At 39.8% G+C, this 16,144-nt stretch overlaps 1 protein-coding gene across 1 annotated transcript in view; it reads left to right on the top strand.

Annotated features, from left to right (window-relative positions):
- Positions 1-16,144, top strand: part of LOC116507199 (collagen alpha-1(IX) chain-like) — a 121,926-nt gene that overhangs the window by 70,293 nt on the left and 35,489 nt on the right. Inside the window, 9 exon segments of the mRNA XM_032215171.1 lie at positions 116-169; positions 705-758; positions 3,896-3,949; positions 6,725-6,778; positions 8,562-8,615; positions 9,538-9,591; positions 9,784-9,837; positions 15,351-15,359; positions 15,361-15,405. Coding sequence (XP_032071062.1) covers positions 116-169; positions 705-758; positions 3,896-3,949; positions 6,725-6,778; positions 8,562-8,615; positions 9,538-9,591; positions 9,784-9,837; positions 15,351-15,359; positions 15,361-15,405 — 432 coding nt within the window.

Genomic DNA, 16,144 nt, shown 5'->3' with positions numbered 1-16,144 from the left:
TAGGATAATAACTGGTTTTGCATAGCTAAAATATCCAAACCTATTATTTTTTAATAGGCAATGTTTCCGGTGGCATATTTAACATCAATGAAAATATATTTGCTTTATATTTTAGGGCCACAAAGGAGCAAAAGGTGAGAGTGGGGAACCAGGAAAGCAAGGCTTTAAGGTAAGAGGATGTAGAATGTGATTACATACAAATCAGCTGGAATAGTGATGGTTTATGGAGGAAAAATGTTTAACGTTGCTGTGTATTTAAGAAAGGAATAATAACAATCTTCTTAGAATTAATCTTAGCATGTCTCCACTATTTTCATAGCAGTTAGTTACAGCAGCTAATAATGGCCCCCTGAATCACTAAAAATAATGTGCTTTGTTTTGCTTTTTATGACATGTGAACAAATCTTGTGATTTGTAAACTGCAGTTTATGCTTTAGCATACAGTTTGTTCAATCAACCATGGCTGAAAGCAGTAATGATTTAGTGTGATATTGTGTATCCTCAGCTTTTCATCCCCTTTATTGCCTGGTTACACTCTTTCCCTAATAAGTCAGCCCGATTTTAATGTGCGCTGCCTCCACGCTTACATATATGGGAAATACATAAATAATACAATAGATAATATCGAGGGAAACAGAGTAAATTATGTATGCTAATTTTTAGAATGTGTTGTTAACTAACTTGTGCCTTGTATATATTTTTAGGGAGAAGAAGGCGAACAAGGACGAATTGGTGACATCGGAGATCAGGGCCCTCCAGTAAAGTTTTTCCTTTTATTTAACTTTTTAGTTGCGTTTCATCATATTGAGATGTAAAAAATCAAGTGAAGCCAATAGTCCTCTATTTCTTATCATTTATAAGTTCCTGATCTGACTGTTTCATGACCGTCTCATGATCAAACTAGTGGGAGTCCTTTTTCTCCTGCGTTCCCTACTAATCGAAACCAGAACTGCCTGCATTTTTCTTCAGCACATTCAGTGTTGAAACCAATTGCTTAATTTGTTACCTGCCTTGAACCAGACTGAAAGGATAACAATAAATAGGTATCCCATTCACAGTAGGAAGGAAACTGACAACTGTGAGAAGCAGCTATGCCTGAGTCACGTCTTCTTCCCATACAGGTAGCCCTCAATTTACAGTCATAACTGAGCTCAAAATTTCCAATGCTAAGCAAGAGAGATATTAAGTGAGTTTTGCCCCATCTTACAGTCTTTCTTGGCACATTTGTACAGTGAATCACAGCAGTTGTTAAGTTAGAAACATGTTCTGACCCCCTCCTCTGTCCAGAAAGGAAAGCCAAGACAAGCTTAACTAGAATGTACTTTTAATAGCAAGAAGCCAAAATATCGGTGGCTGAAAGCCAAGCAAACAAACATATAAGGACCTTGGCAGCAAGTCCGACAAACCTTGGCAGCAATTCAGACAAACCTTGGCAGCAATCCAGCCTGTCAAGTTAGTTACGTTCTCTTTAATCAATGCGTTGACTTCTGCAAGAGGGGCGTGTCACAAGCAGTCTTTTTTATAGTCTGGAGAGGAGCCTAATGACCACCAGCTGAGTGCAATTACCTCCTGTAATTGCGTAATTGTTCTTGACGCCGAGTAGCTCTTCGATGGCGTGCATCCAGGAACAATTCACTGCTGGTTTCTGGATCACTCTCCCTTGTCTCCAAGGCTCAGGCGCCACCTGGTGACCAACTAGTCTCTCTGTGCCCTGCTCAGAGTCGGAACCTTGTCCAGGGTCCTCCACATCCTCCAGGGCCGACTCATAGGACCCCTCGCTGTTGGAGTCTGGTAGCAGCTCCAACGGCTCCTGCTGGGCCACAACAGTAACATGCTTTTTAAGGGAAGCTGGCTTCTCGATTAGCTTTGCTTGTCAGAAGGTCACAAATGGGGATCACATGCCTCCAGGACACTGCAACCTTCATAAATACACGTAGCGTTGCCAAGCACCCGAATTTTGATCACGTGACCCCCAAGGATGTTGCAATTTTTGTAAATGTGAAAAACTGCATTAGTCACTTTTTTCAGTGCCGTTGTAACTTTGAATGGTCACTAAATGAATGTTTGAAGTCAAGAACTCCTTGTAGTATCAAAGTATGTGTGTTGATGGCTGTTTCTTTAGACTTAACTGCAAGCACTTTCATACCACACCAATCAAGAACAAATCTAAGCAGCTCTCACAATTGATAATAAATTCTGCAATCCATATAATAACAACAACAATAATAATAATAATAATAATAATAATAAGAACAAAAATCTACTGAAGGCCCAACAGACAAAACAAGAATACAGAAAAGATGTGATAAAATCAAGAATGGAGAGTTGGCAGAACAAAGCACTGCATGGTCAATTTCTGGAAAAAATAAAAGATAAAGTGGACAGTGAACAAACTTGGTTATGGTTAAAAACAGGTACATTAAAGAAAGAAACAGAGTCACTAATCCTGGCTGCGCAAGAACAAGCTATCCGCACAAATGCCATTAAGGCCAAAATCGAAAAATCCTCTGATGATGCCAAATGCAGACTTTGCAAAGAAGCTGATGAAACTGTTGATCACATACTCAGCTGCTGTAAAAAAATCACGCAGACTGATTATAAATTGCGGCACAATTCAGTAGCACAAATGATCCATTGGAATCTGTGCAAAAATTATAATATTAAAACAGCAACAAACTGGTGGGAACATCAGCCTGAAAAAGTCACCGAAAATCAGATGGTCAAGATCTTGTGGGATTTCCGTATACAAACCGACAAAATACTGGCGCATAATACACCAGACATCACACTGGTTGAGAAAAATAAGGTCACAATCATAGACATCGCAATACCAGGTGATAGCAGGGTCGCCGAGAAGGAACATGAAAAAATCGCAAGATACCAGGACTTAAAAATCGAAATTCAACGACTATGGCACAAACCAGCAGTGGTAATTCCAGTGGTAATTGGCACACTGGGTGCTATTCCAAAAGCACTGGAATTACATTTAAAACAGTTAAAAATTGACAAAATCACCATCAGTCAAATGCAAAAAGCCGCACTGCTTGGATCTGCACGCATATTACGAAAATACGTTACGACGTCCTAGGCCCCTGGGTGGGGCCCGACTAGTAACCAATGCCAAATCCGGCGAAACAACTGGCCGCTGTGATACAATTGTACAATAATAATAGTAACCAATGCCAAATCCGGCGAAACAACTGGCCGCTGTGATACAACTGTATAATAATAATAATAATAATAATAATAATACATGACATAAAATTAAAGTAACAACATGTCATTAGTTGCATCTCCATAGGATTCTAAGAATAGCCAACGTTTCACAATCTTCTGAATAGTAACAAAAAGAAAGGTGATTTTATTTCTGGGAGCTGATTTCACAAAAGATGACTCACAGTACATCATTTTGGAAGTTCTGAGTTCATGCAGATGGAGACCAAAAAAACATATAAAATGTTTAAGGTTTTGTTGTTGTTCAGTCACGTCCAACTTTTAATGACTCCATGGACACACCAGACTACCCTGTCCACCACTGTCTCCTAGAGTTTGCTCAAATTCATGTTCGTTGCATTGATTATATATCTTAGCCATCTCATCCTCTGCTGTCCCCTTCTCCTTTTGCCTTCAATCTTTCCCAACTTCAGGATCTTTTTCAATGAGTCCCCTCTTCTCATTAGGTGGCCAAAGAATGTGAGTTTCACCTTCAGTATCTGTCCTTCCAAAGAACAGTAGAAAAGAACAGTAGAAAAGCTTTAAAGTAAGACACAATTTTTGCTCAAAAGAATAGACATAGAAGAGGCTTAAAAACTCTTTTATCCAAGGAATACATATATTTGTATGTGGTTAATCATGTATATGAGCTTCATGTTTTCATGAATCTTTTCCATTTCAGGGACCTCAAGGGTTAAGAGGTTTCATTGGCATTATGGGTCCTAAAGGAGATAAAGTAAGTAGTATCAACTATACATTTGTGATTTCAAATCGTTTGGCAATGTTGTTTAATTGAGTAGTTTCTTGCTTTACAGAAGAATTGATATGTGAGGACCAGTGATGGGTTTCAAAAATTGTTCAAACCTACTCTGTGGGTGTGGCCTCCTTTGTGGGAGTGGCTTGCCGCCCATGTGACCGGATGGGAGTGGCTTGCTGCCCATGTGACCGGATATGAAGATGCCAATGACACTTGTCAGAACCATCTTAAATTACCTCACACACAGCACTGGCATGCATAAGAATAGGATGTAAACTTGTTTTTTAAAAGGCATCTTTGGTTTGCATTAAAACAACTTCAATACACGCAATGTTCTGATTGCACCACAAACGCAGTAGTCATCCTTACCTTTCACAGAGGCACTGAGTTTTATAAATACGAGCATGATAGTGTAGAATAATCTTATCCAAGGACCAGTGGTGGGTTTCAAAAAAAATTGTAACCTCTTCTGTAGGTGTGGCCTGCTTTCTGGGTCCACTGGTGGAATCTCTTCTAACCGGTTCGGTAGATTTGATGAACCGGTTCTACCAAATAGGTGCGAACTGGTAGGAACCCACCTCTGGTGAGGACGTTCTTAAGGGCATGGTGGATATTACTTGAAATGTACATTGTGAATCTCGCATTGCTGCTTCTTCACCTTGCCTTGAATGGACATCGGGGAGTGAATGCCTCAATCTGATCCTCAGAGAATAATTATAGTCATTATTTCCCAAAGGATGGCCTAATCCTATTGTTTAGTATCTATGATCCTATTATATATGGATGGAACTAAAACAGTCACTGGAATATTTAGTGACTAAAAATGCAATAAAAATCTTTAACATAAATGTTAGAACTATTGCTTTTTTAAACTTATGTTAGTGTTTTAATACTAGCGCATATGTAGATACCCTTGTATACTAATCTACACATCTGAATATACATTCCCATTTATCTGAAAGATAAAGTTTCTCCAATTCTACGTTTCTTATGGTTTGCGGTTTAAGAATGAAACTAAAACAGTCACTGGAATATTTACTTACTAAAAATGTAATAAGAATTTTTAATATTAATATTGAAACTGTTGGTTTTTAAAAAAAAATATATGCTTCTTTTCCCACTAGGGTATATGTAGATAAGCTTGTATAATCTATAAATCTGAATATATATTCCCATTTTTCTGAAAGATAAAGATTCTCCAATTCTACATTTTTAGGGCTAGATATCCAACTGCTACAATGGTGCAAATGCTCTGAGCAACGTCCCTTCAGGTCTGGGGTGTCCAACTTTGGCAAATTTGTGGACTTCAAATCACAGAATTCCCTACCCAGAATGCCTGGCTGTGGAATTCTGGGAGTTGAAGTCCACAAGTCTTAAAGTTGCCAAGGATTGATACCCCTATTTGAGATAATGGGAGATTAAAATATTTTGCTAACCGATTTTTTTGCCATCTGTATTTTGTTTTCTTAAACCTTAACATTATTCACATGATTCACTGTTGTATTGATTATCAATATTAATATTTCATCAAGTAAGAACAACACACTATTAATATAAGCAGCACATTCACTATTCAAACTCTATTTATGATTTGCCATACAGCCCTATTAGATTCAGTGTTTATAGGCTTTCTCTAAGATAGAGTTTCTTGATTACGCTAGCTTTCTTTTTGCTTGTAATTAAAAAAATTCTGAGGTACTTCTACAACGAAGAGTATATTCTAATTCATCACATAGTTTAACACTTGTTTTATGGTTTCCAGAACAAACCCAGTTTGTACTGTCAAAATTTGGTGGTAAACCAAGTGATCTTCAACTATGCAATTTAATATCCCTTTCTGTTTAATGTATAAATATGTGAACCAGATATATAAACCCTACACAAATAAGAGGTCTTTTAGTTGTGAATGAGGTATGTTCTACCAGAAGGAGTAGATGCCCATTTGGGGTGTGCTTCTGGTTCAGCATCACTAATTTGTCAGACTGAGATAATAGCAAGGAACAACTTTTAATCAACTTCAGCTAATGTACTAACCACTTGACCTGATTACTGCAATGTGCTCTACATGCAACTGCTTTTGTATCTAATTTGGAAATTACAGTACAAATGTTCATCAGCCAAGATAACCTTGAGAATACCAAAAAAAAAAAAAGATTTAAAAAAATCTCAAACCTAGATTACTTCTGTGTAGAAAACTTCACACAGATTCCCAATATTTATCTTGATGATATACAGAAGTGCTGGTTAGGATGCTTCAAATGTGACAGTGTGTGGACTGGCTGATGTGAAAGGCAGAGTGAGATTATTCTTTAACCGAATCTCATCTAGGAAGGTTTACTTAAAGACACGATTGGCTTCTCCGACAGCAATCTAGGTCGTCTCTATAATTGGATCGCATTCCCTGTTTAAATTGAGAAAAGAGACATTCTCCTTATTATTCAGACATTTCCTTCCCTAAATGGGCCTTTAATTGTTGGCTTGTATTTTTAGCAGTTTGCTTAATGATTTAAATACTTTACTTCATTCTAACTATACCTTTTTTACAACTCACCATGGTTTATTCCATGGAATTCCATAAAATTCAACAATCCCAAAATTATCCTGATTTTCAAGGCTCTTTATAAATATGTAATCCACCTTGGTGGAGCAGAATTGGTGAGAGAATAATAGCAAAATTTTGTGTCATGAATCATGATAAGAATACCTTGCGATCTTGAATCGTAATAATCGTACTTCTTGGTCTTTACAATATAGGGTGTTCGTGGTTTTGATGGAGAGCCTGGTCCCCAAGGTCTTCCTGGAGCAGCTGTGAGTTAATCTGTCTAAACCTAAAGTCTTTTAGCCTGGTGATGGCATCAGGATGTCTTCACCCTGTCTTCACCCTGACATTAACAAAGCCCCTTATCTCAATTTTCATTCAAAACAAACAAACAAGTGCTAATTTTCAAGACACCATGGTACGTGCCCTAACACAGAAGTCCCCAACTCCTGATTTGTGTACTGGTATCAGTGCAGTGACGTGTGGTGAGGTTTATACCTGGTGAGGCTCAGCTGGGCATCCTTTTGCGAAGCAGCTCAGCAGGGCAGCGGTCGGCCTCGGCCGGGGGGGGGGGGGATTTGCATTGCGGGAGCAGCCAAGCGCCCGGGTCTGCAGCAAAGGCTAGTTCTCTCTCCTCCTGCTTTGGTTAACACTAAGCAGACACCAAGCCACTGTGACCTGGAATCTGGTAGCAACTATCTTGGCTTTAATTATTTTTTTAAAAAAACTAAGTTTCTTTCTTTTTCCTGAGGAGACTGGTGAGGCTCTGCCTCCCTTGCCTCTAGTGACTGCACGTCCCTGTACCAGCGATAGGCAGATGTGTGAAACCGCATTTGCACAAGCGGCAGGTGTGCACACAAAACCCTTCCCTCCCTCCTGCTGCTGCTCTGCAGATCCGGAAAAGGAACCACTGCCTTAACACTTCATTGCAGCACTTTAGAGTATAAATTGGGGTGGGGTGACTGTACTTTTGGGATTTGGAAGAGGAAGAGTCGCTCTTCTGTCCTGGGGACATGGTCTCTTGGCAACCTCAGAACTGGCACCCCAAAGATCTGCTTTTCCCTTCTCTTCTCCCTCCTGGGTTCTTAAAAGAATGAGAAAGGTGAGTTTTTGGTTTCAGAATAATTTAAAGAAGGCTGACTGTTGGACATGCCTTGTATTGAAGTGGAATAATATCGCTTTTGAGGCAAAACCAGGAAAGATGGATAGTGTTTATCTTTCTGGACAAACTAACTATGGGACCATATGTTGAAAGTCTGGAAAAATAATTAGAGGAACATATTTGCTTCAGGGCAAGCTAGACACACAGAAGATTCCTAATATGAGAAGCTACAATTGGTGTCGATGTGCATTTTCCGTAATTGGTAATCACTCTGATATGGTTTGATGAAAGAAATGTCCTTCTGGGTTCAGCTCCAAATGTGGAAAAAGATACTAGTAACATGGATGCTGCTTGGAAAGATGGTTTATTGTTGGACAGGACCACTTGGCTTGAGCCATGAACCTTAAAAGGTGATCACATGGTTCAAAGTTGGTGGAGAAGAAGAGAAGGGCTGAGGGAGGGGCTTGCTAGGCTTTTTATAACCTGTTTAGTCCCACCTCTCTGTTTCCTGTTCCTGTGTAAGAAATATATTCTGATTGGTTGTCAGACTCCCATAGGGCCATGCAGGGGCAACTCTCTGGGCTGTGTTTTGAATCCAGGTTTAGTTGAGTTTTCAGATGCCATGTGGTCAGTTGAGTAAAGGGCCAATATTATCATGCCTTTACTCCCATCCCCCCTGGGGCTGCAGTGGAGAAGTCTTTATTATGTAAAAGGGACTAGCTTGGCCTTCTTAATGGCCCATTAACAGTGGGGATGGGCAGGAAGCTACAGGCAACTATTCTGTCTTTTAAAACATGTTTCTTTCTTTTCATATCCAGAGAAATATTCTGCCTTTTCAATATTTCCTAGGATATTTCATTTTCCTGGGAGAGGGCTGGATGATAACTTCCCACAGGTTGTTTCAAGGAATTGCTCAGAGATTGCTAATCACTATCCACATTCCTTTCCAGGGGGATCTGGGACCACGAGGTTCACTGGGAGAAACAGGCCCCAAAGGAGAGAGGGTAAGTTTTTAATAGCCTTGTAATAACTGAGAAAAATAAGAAAATCTCCAGTTTGCCAGCTAAAACTAGGGATATTGGTTGGAATGCAAATCCAGATATGACCCATAGGGTTTGTGCAGAGTTTATTTCATATAATGGCATAGATTCCACATATCTAAGTGTGTAAGTTTTATTGCCTTTAACAGGAACTTATTCTGTGATGAAACTAACCCAGTACATATTGAAAGCAAAAATTAGATGGGAGGTAATGCCGATACCAGTGGTGGGTTTCAAAAACTGTTCGAACCTACTCTGTGGGTGTGGCCTCCTTTGTGGGAGTGTCTTGCTACCCATGTGACCAGATGGGAGTGGCTTGCCGCCCATGTGATCAGATGGGAGTGGCTTGCCGCCCATGTGACTGGATATGAAGATGCCGATGACACTTGTCAGAACCACCTTAAATTACCTCACACACAGCACTGGCATGCATAAGAATATGATGTAAACTTGTTTTTTAAAAGGCATCTTTGGTTTGCATTAAAACAACTTCAACACACACAATGTTCTGATTGCACCACAAACGCAGTAGTCATCCTTACCTTTCACAGAGGCACTGAGTTTTATAAATATGAGCATGATAGTGTAGAATAATCATATCCAAGGACCAGTAGTGGGTTTCAAAAATTTTTGGAACCTCTTCTCTAGGTGTGGCCTGCTTTCCGGGTCCACTGGTGGAACGTCTTCTAACCGGTTCGGTAGATTTGACGAACCGGTTCTACCGAATAGGTGCAAACTTGTAGGAACCCACCTCTGGATGATACCCAATCTTAAGAGTATCTGAAATGTGTCATTTCCTTTGCTTTATTCATATCTACTGACATGCGTGTCATACTTTCAATACCTTTTGTTTTTGTTTTTTTTAAAAAATACCTCTTATTTTTAGGGTCCACAAGGCATTAGAGGAATTACAGGATTTCCTGGGCCAAAAGGAGAAACAGTATGTATGCCACGATTCTCGGGTATAATGGAATTTATTATTTATATTTCCAACAATGGAAATGTATGTTGCCTTACAAGGTCCGGCAAAAGTTTGTCTGACTTATAGGAGTGGCCATAATTGTGGAAACCTTTTGGGAAAGTGACTTCTATGATACCAGTATATAAAATACAGTGCTATTTCTTCTTCCAGGGCTTACCTGGAGTTGATGGCCGTGAAGGTATACCTGCCATGCCAGGAGCCAAGGTACTTAAAGTGAATATATCTGTTACAATTTAATATAGCCAAGTGGGGACCAGGAAAATATTATGGAGAAGTACCGGTAGATCAGTTAGTTGAATAGTATTCTCAGCTTTTATTAATAAAATAGAACCACCAAACTGAAAGACTATAACAATGGCTGGTGTCCTCAGACAAGCAAAGTCAGTAGGGGAAGTCAGATTTGCTTAATGATTGCAAGACTCACTTAACAACTGTCTTGCTTAGGAACAGAAATTCTGCTTCCAATTGTTATCCTAAGTCAAAGACTACTATAATAATATCCAGCTGTGGATATGTATGTATATATATATATGAATATAAACCATGTTTCCCCAAAAATATGACCTACACAGAATGTAAGTCCTACCTTGATTTTTACATGTATGCCCAATATAAGCTCTACCCTCAAAATAAGCCCTAATTAAGACCCTTAAGGCCTAATTAAGGCCCACTCCAGGGTACACTGGTAAAAATTAAGCTAGTGCGGAGATGGGTAGGTGGTTGAGCTTTCCTACTACTTATCTTCAAATAGTCGCAACCGGGCCTCACATACCTTGATCCATTTCTTTTGCTACAGCTGGTAAGGCTTTCCTGAAGGCTTCTGTAGCCTATAACAGATCTCCAGATTGTTATGGAGCTCTGTTATCAGCTACAGAGGCCTTCAGGAAAACCTTGCTGAATGAAGAAGTTCCTGATGTCCTTGACAGTGAAAAAGAGGTGTGTGTGTGCGCGCGTGCGCGTGTGTGTGTGCGTCTAGCACAAGTGAGGTGAGTCATTTAAAATAAGACCTGATGCCTTTTTTGGCGGCAAAATGTGTGTGTGTGTGTAAACAAACAAACAAACAAACAAACAAACAATAGGTGGATCTGTCTATCTGTCTGTCTGTCTGTCTGTCTGTCTGTCTGTCTATCTATCTATCTATCTATCTATCTATCTATCTATCTATCTATCTATCTATCTATCTATCTATCTATCTATCTACCTACCTACCTACCTACCTACCTACCTACCTACCTACCTACCTACCTACCTACCTACCTAATTACTTATCTATCTATCTATCTATCTATCTATCTATCTATCTATCTATCTATCTATCTATCTATCTATCTATCTATCTATCTATCTATCTATCATTCTACCTACCTACCTACCTACCTACCTACCTACCTACCTACCTACCTACCTACCTACTTAATTATCTATCTATCTATCTATCTATCTATCTATCTATCTATCTATCTATCTATCTATCTATCTTTCTTTCTTTCTTTCTTTCTTTCTTTCTACCTACCTACCTACCTACCTACCTACCTACCTACCTACCTACCTACCTACCTACCTACCTAATTACTTATCTATCTATCTATCTATCTATCTATCTATCTATCTATCTATCTATCTATCTATCTATCTATCTATCTATCTATCTATCTATCTATCATTCTACCTACCTACCTACCTACCTACCTACCTACCTACTTAATTATCTATCTATCTATCTATCTATCTATCTATCTATCTATCTATCTATCTATCTATCTATCTATCTATCTATCTTTCTTTCTACCTACCTACCTACCTACCTACCTACCTACCTACCTACCTACCTACCTACCTACCTACCTACTTAATTACTTATCTATCTATCTATCTATCTATCTATCTATCTATCTATCTATCTATCTATCTATCTATCTATCTATCTATCTACCTACCTACCTACCTACCTACCTACCTACCTACCTACCTACCTACCATCCATCCATCCATCCATCCATCCATCCATCCATCCATCCATCTATCTATCTATCTATCTATCTCCACCTATTGTTTGTCTTAGTAGCCCATGTTTGTGTGCATGCACACGCATATGCACACACAAACACTGGATAATGGACAAACAACAGGTAGAAATGGTTGCTTTTGTGTAAGAACCATTTAGCTGAAAACGATCTAGATAGAATACTAAATAAGCTAAAGAGGACTCTGGCTCATAAATTCCATACCAAACAATGTCTTCCTCAAAATATGCGAGGAACATCCTCAAACTGTACTTCTATTGCCCACGTTTACAGAGATGAAATAAGGAAAAGAATGCAACCATCTCCGATGGCAAATATGATTTCATCACAGCATGCTTATGGAGCAGCAGTACCTGCTTTCAGTTTTCAAAATTAAACATGCGATGTAGCAGTAGCAGTAGCAGTAGCAGTAGCAGTTAGACTTATATACCGCTTCATAGAGCTTTCAGCCCTCTCTAAGCGGTTTACAGAGTCAGCATATTGCCCCCAACAACAATCCGGGTCCTCATTTTACCCACTTCGGAAGGATGGAAGGCTGAGTCAACCCTGAGCCGGTAAGATTTGAACAGCCGAACTGCAGAACTGCAGTCAGCCGAAGTAGCCTGCAGTGCTGCATTTAACCAGTGCGCCACCTCGGCTCTTATGTTTAGACCAAGGTGGGTTGAATACAATAGGCCCTATCGGATAGGGGGGGAAAGGAATGTAAATCAAAAGAAATAATTGAGGGTTTTTTTGAATTTTGTAACTAGTTTTCATATGCTTTTTTTTTTAAAAAAAGTATTCTGTATTTGATTGAACTATCTTATTCGGTTATCTGTCTGCCTGTTGCTTATCTGCCTGTCATGTACACTGCTGAATTGCACAGTGGGCAAATAACGAAGCATAAACCAAACTGTTCATGGTAAACCAAAAATTAATTTATTTAACATTGAAATATCTATAGTAAAAGTTATTAATTTCAGCAATTCATAAATTAATCAGAGCATCCTATCATAATCAAGTAGAATACATCATCCAATTAACTGCTGAAAGGTCTCCAGAAGAGCTCCATTTTCGGGTTAGTCTCCTTGAACAGTCAAATGAGAAGATAGGATATAAATCAAATACATGCATACCAGAATATGTGCTGATGGTAACAAATATAGATAGCTTTCAGAGAAGATTTGCCAATTCATGGAAGATAGAACTACAGATGCCCACCAGCCCTTATGGCTAATTTGCTCTGTGCAGAAGTGGATATATTTCCAAATGAGAAATGATTCTGTGTACTAAATGCAAGGAAAACCCTCTATCTGTATCTGACCCGGTTGCTCAAAGCCAGAACTGAGTGAAGACAAATGTTGAAACAGATGTCACTTTGGTGTGACTAATGGGATCTTCATGTACACAACACAACAACTCAAAAGAAGATCAGTATCACCGGAGTCCAACAAATATAAATGGCGTTTCCAGCACAAGTTCACATGCCTCCATTTATATCTTTTTAATTATTTCCCTGCAAACATTTACTTCCTGAGGCAGGGAAATGCCTATTTCTCTGGCTTGATCAGTCATAGTAGCTGTCCCTTTCTTAAGGTGGGCTTGCTCCAGGGGTGGGTTTCTCGCCCCGTTCCAACCAGTTCAATTGGAACGGGGCCGGCGGCGTCCTCATGCACGCACGCAGCGCAGGCATGCGTATTAGCGTCTGTGCGATGCTCCAGCTGCTCCTGGAGGATCGCGCAGGCTCTGTATGCGTCCTGCGCATGCGTGGAAGCGCAGAACTCGTCCAAACCGGGTAAGGAACGCGGGCGGATGGGTGGGCCCTTCGCCGTTCCCGGAAGTTACTTACTTCCGGGTTCGCCGACCAACCGGTTCGCGGGGACCGCCGTTAACCGGTTGAAACCCACCCCTGGCTTGCTCCTAAAGAGTTAATGGCAGATCCATGCCAGAGAAAATCCTAGTGATTGTCACTCATGCAGTGTAAGATATGTGTCTAGCTACTTCTCCCCCCCTGGGGATGATAAGCCTGGGGCAAGGCAAGATGTTTGGTGAATTACTCAGTGAACATGTCCCTTCTGCTTGTCTTCTTATTTGTGACAAGTAGTATAGATACTTTCTATGTAGTCTAGATCGATGTTTCTCAACCTATGCTACCTGCAGAGCTTAAGTCCACACATCTTAAAATTGTCAAAGTTGAGAAATATTGGTCTAGCTACAGGCATCTCTTAATTAGTATTTTAATTGCATATTGAATGAATAATATCTGCGTATGTTATTTTTTTATTTTTTTTATGTAAATGTGTTTTTATTTTCCATTTTCATTTTCGTACAGTCACATATATACTGTGCACAACCGGGCCATATAACATTAAACAATAAACACTGCCATTCCTCTTGTCAACAATACCCCCCAAAATAGAAACCCAATGTACCTCTTCAACCCTCCATACACCCTTCTTTCGCCCCCCTCCAACTTTCCATCTTCCCGCCATCATTCCCCTCTACCCTACTTCCCCTCCCCCTCTACCACTCCTCCCTCCCGGTACGCTCCCTCCCTTCCTTCTCACCCTCCCTCCCGTCCTCTCTCCTACCCTCTCTACCCCTCTTTCTTCTATCCCTCTACTCCTCCCTTCGGTGTATTTCTACTATCTCAGTATATTCAGCTTGTCCTATTTTTACACTGGAATTAAAGAGCAACAGTATACAAGTGCAATTGCGTTACTTTGAAATCTAACACATACTATATATCCCCCCTCCCCCCTAACACGCCACCTCCCTTCCCCCCCCCCCGACTTCCCAGAGCCTGTACACGGTATAGATTTTTAACAAACACAGTCTAAAATATATTAAGACAAAGAAAATAAAAAAAAGAAGTCAATAACATCTCTGCATTGAACTCAGCTTCTTCCTGTTGCATTAACTTTGAGCAGTTTAGATTAATCTAAACTGTTATTATTATTTTTTTACAACGTTTTGACTGCTTCCTTAAAAAGATAGCTTGGTGGCAGTGGTGGGATTAACTTGCCTTCCCTACTGGTTCACAACTGTGAGCATGTGTGCTTGCTTCGCTTGTGTGCGCCATCTTCTGCGCATGCGCAGGAGGTTGCGCATTATGTCGGGGTGAATAGGCGGAGCCTCGCACAGCTACCGCTACCAGTTTGCCCAACCAGAGAGAACCGGCTGAATATCATCTTTGCTTGATGGATAGAAGCATTGAATAAAGATCCAATTATCAGGTGTTGGTATATACCGTAGGAAGTCCATGCATCTTCAATATGATATTTCCAGAAGTAATTTCCTTCCTGTTATGAAAATAGAAAGGTGAGCTAGATGGCTTATTCTATCAGGATAATATCTACATACTATGTCTTTATTTCTTGGGCATATGTTGCCGATTTACTTTAACTGGCTCATTTGCTTTATACCACATTTAACAAATGTGGCAGGGACTGAAGTGGGTTTCTTCTGGTTTGGCCTCGATCGGGTGAACCGGTAGTGGCGGTGGTGAGAGGCTCCGTCCACCTGAATGCATGCGCGCATGAGCAAACTGGTAATAAACAAATGGCAACCCACCACTGGGCAGGGATGGTGTTTGCCAAAGTGGGAAACTTATTTCTCTTCTTGCTACATAACTTTGTATAGCATGTAAGCAAATGGCTTGATTCCCTACAAAGATTTCTTCAGAGTCACCTGAAATACAATATTTTTTTCCAGGGTGAACCGGGGAAAACCAGGACCTCCAGGTGATACAGGCATTCAGGGAATCCCTGTAAGTGTTTTCTATACTTTTCCCATTTTTAAAATATAAGTAAAGTTACATTTCCAAACTAACAGAAACTGGGTGTTTATTGAGTTTGGCTATATTTTCAGTAAGAGCAGCTTTGAATCAAATAGCAAGATGATGGTGAAAACTAAAAACTTTAAAATTTGGACAAAGTATATTGTAATGTTACCAAGAAGAAATCTTGTTGCTGGTGTGTGTGTGTATTTGTGTGTGTGTGTGTGTGTGTGTGTGTGTGTGTGTTTTGGCTTAACTGTAAAAATAAACAATCAAAATGGTGTCATTTTACCATGATTTGGAAATTTAATTTTAATTTTAGGAATCAAATTGTGTGCTTGTAGTCTATGTATACAGTGCAAATGGGAAAGGCACTCATTCTTAAAAAGTTAACCACTCTTGCAAATTGCTCAATACAGTTCAAATAATGAATAAATTGGAAATTTTCTGGGTGATTACCTCATTGAGTATAGCAAATTATACACTAGGTACTACCCTGGAAAAGGGTTGACTGGTTGATAAGTGACAGAAGGCTTTAGGGTAGATCAATTAACCCTTGTAGAAAGATACATCCACTGTTCTTGGGTATGTTTTGACATTGCATTCATCCATCATCAAGACAGCTTATAATTCAATCTCCAAAGACAGTCTGGGAGAGAAATTGGTGACATCTTCATCAATTATAGAGCCGAGGTGACGCAGTGGTTAGAGTGCAGTACTACAGGCCACT

Source organism: Thamnophis elegans, chromosome 4, assembly GCF_009769535.1.
Source record: "Thamnophis elegans isolate rThaEle1 chromosome 4, rThaEle1.pri, whole genome shotgun sequence".
NCBI lineage: Eukaryota > Metazoa > Chordata > Lepidosauria > Squamata > Colubridae > Thamnophis > Thamnophis elegans.
This window is presented reverse-complemented; position numbering and strand designations above follow the sequence as displayed.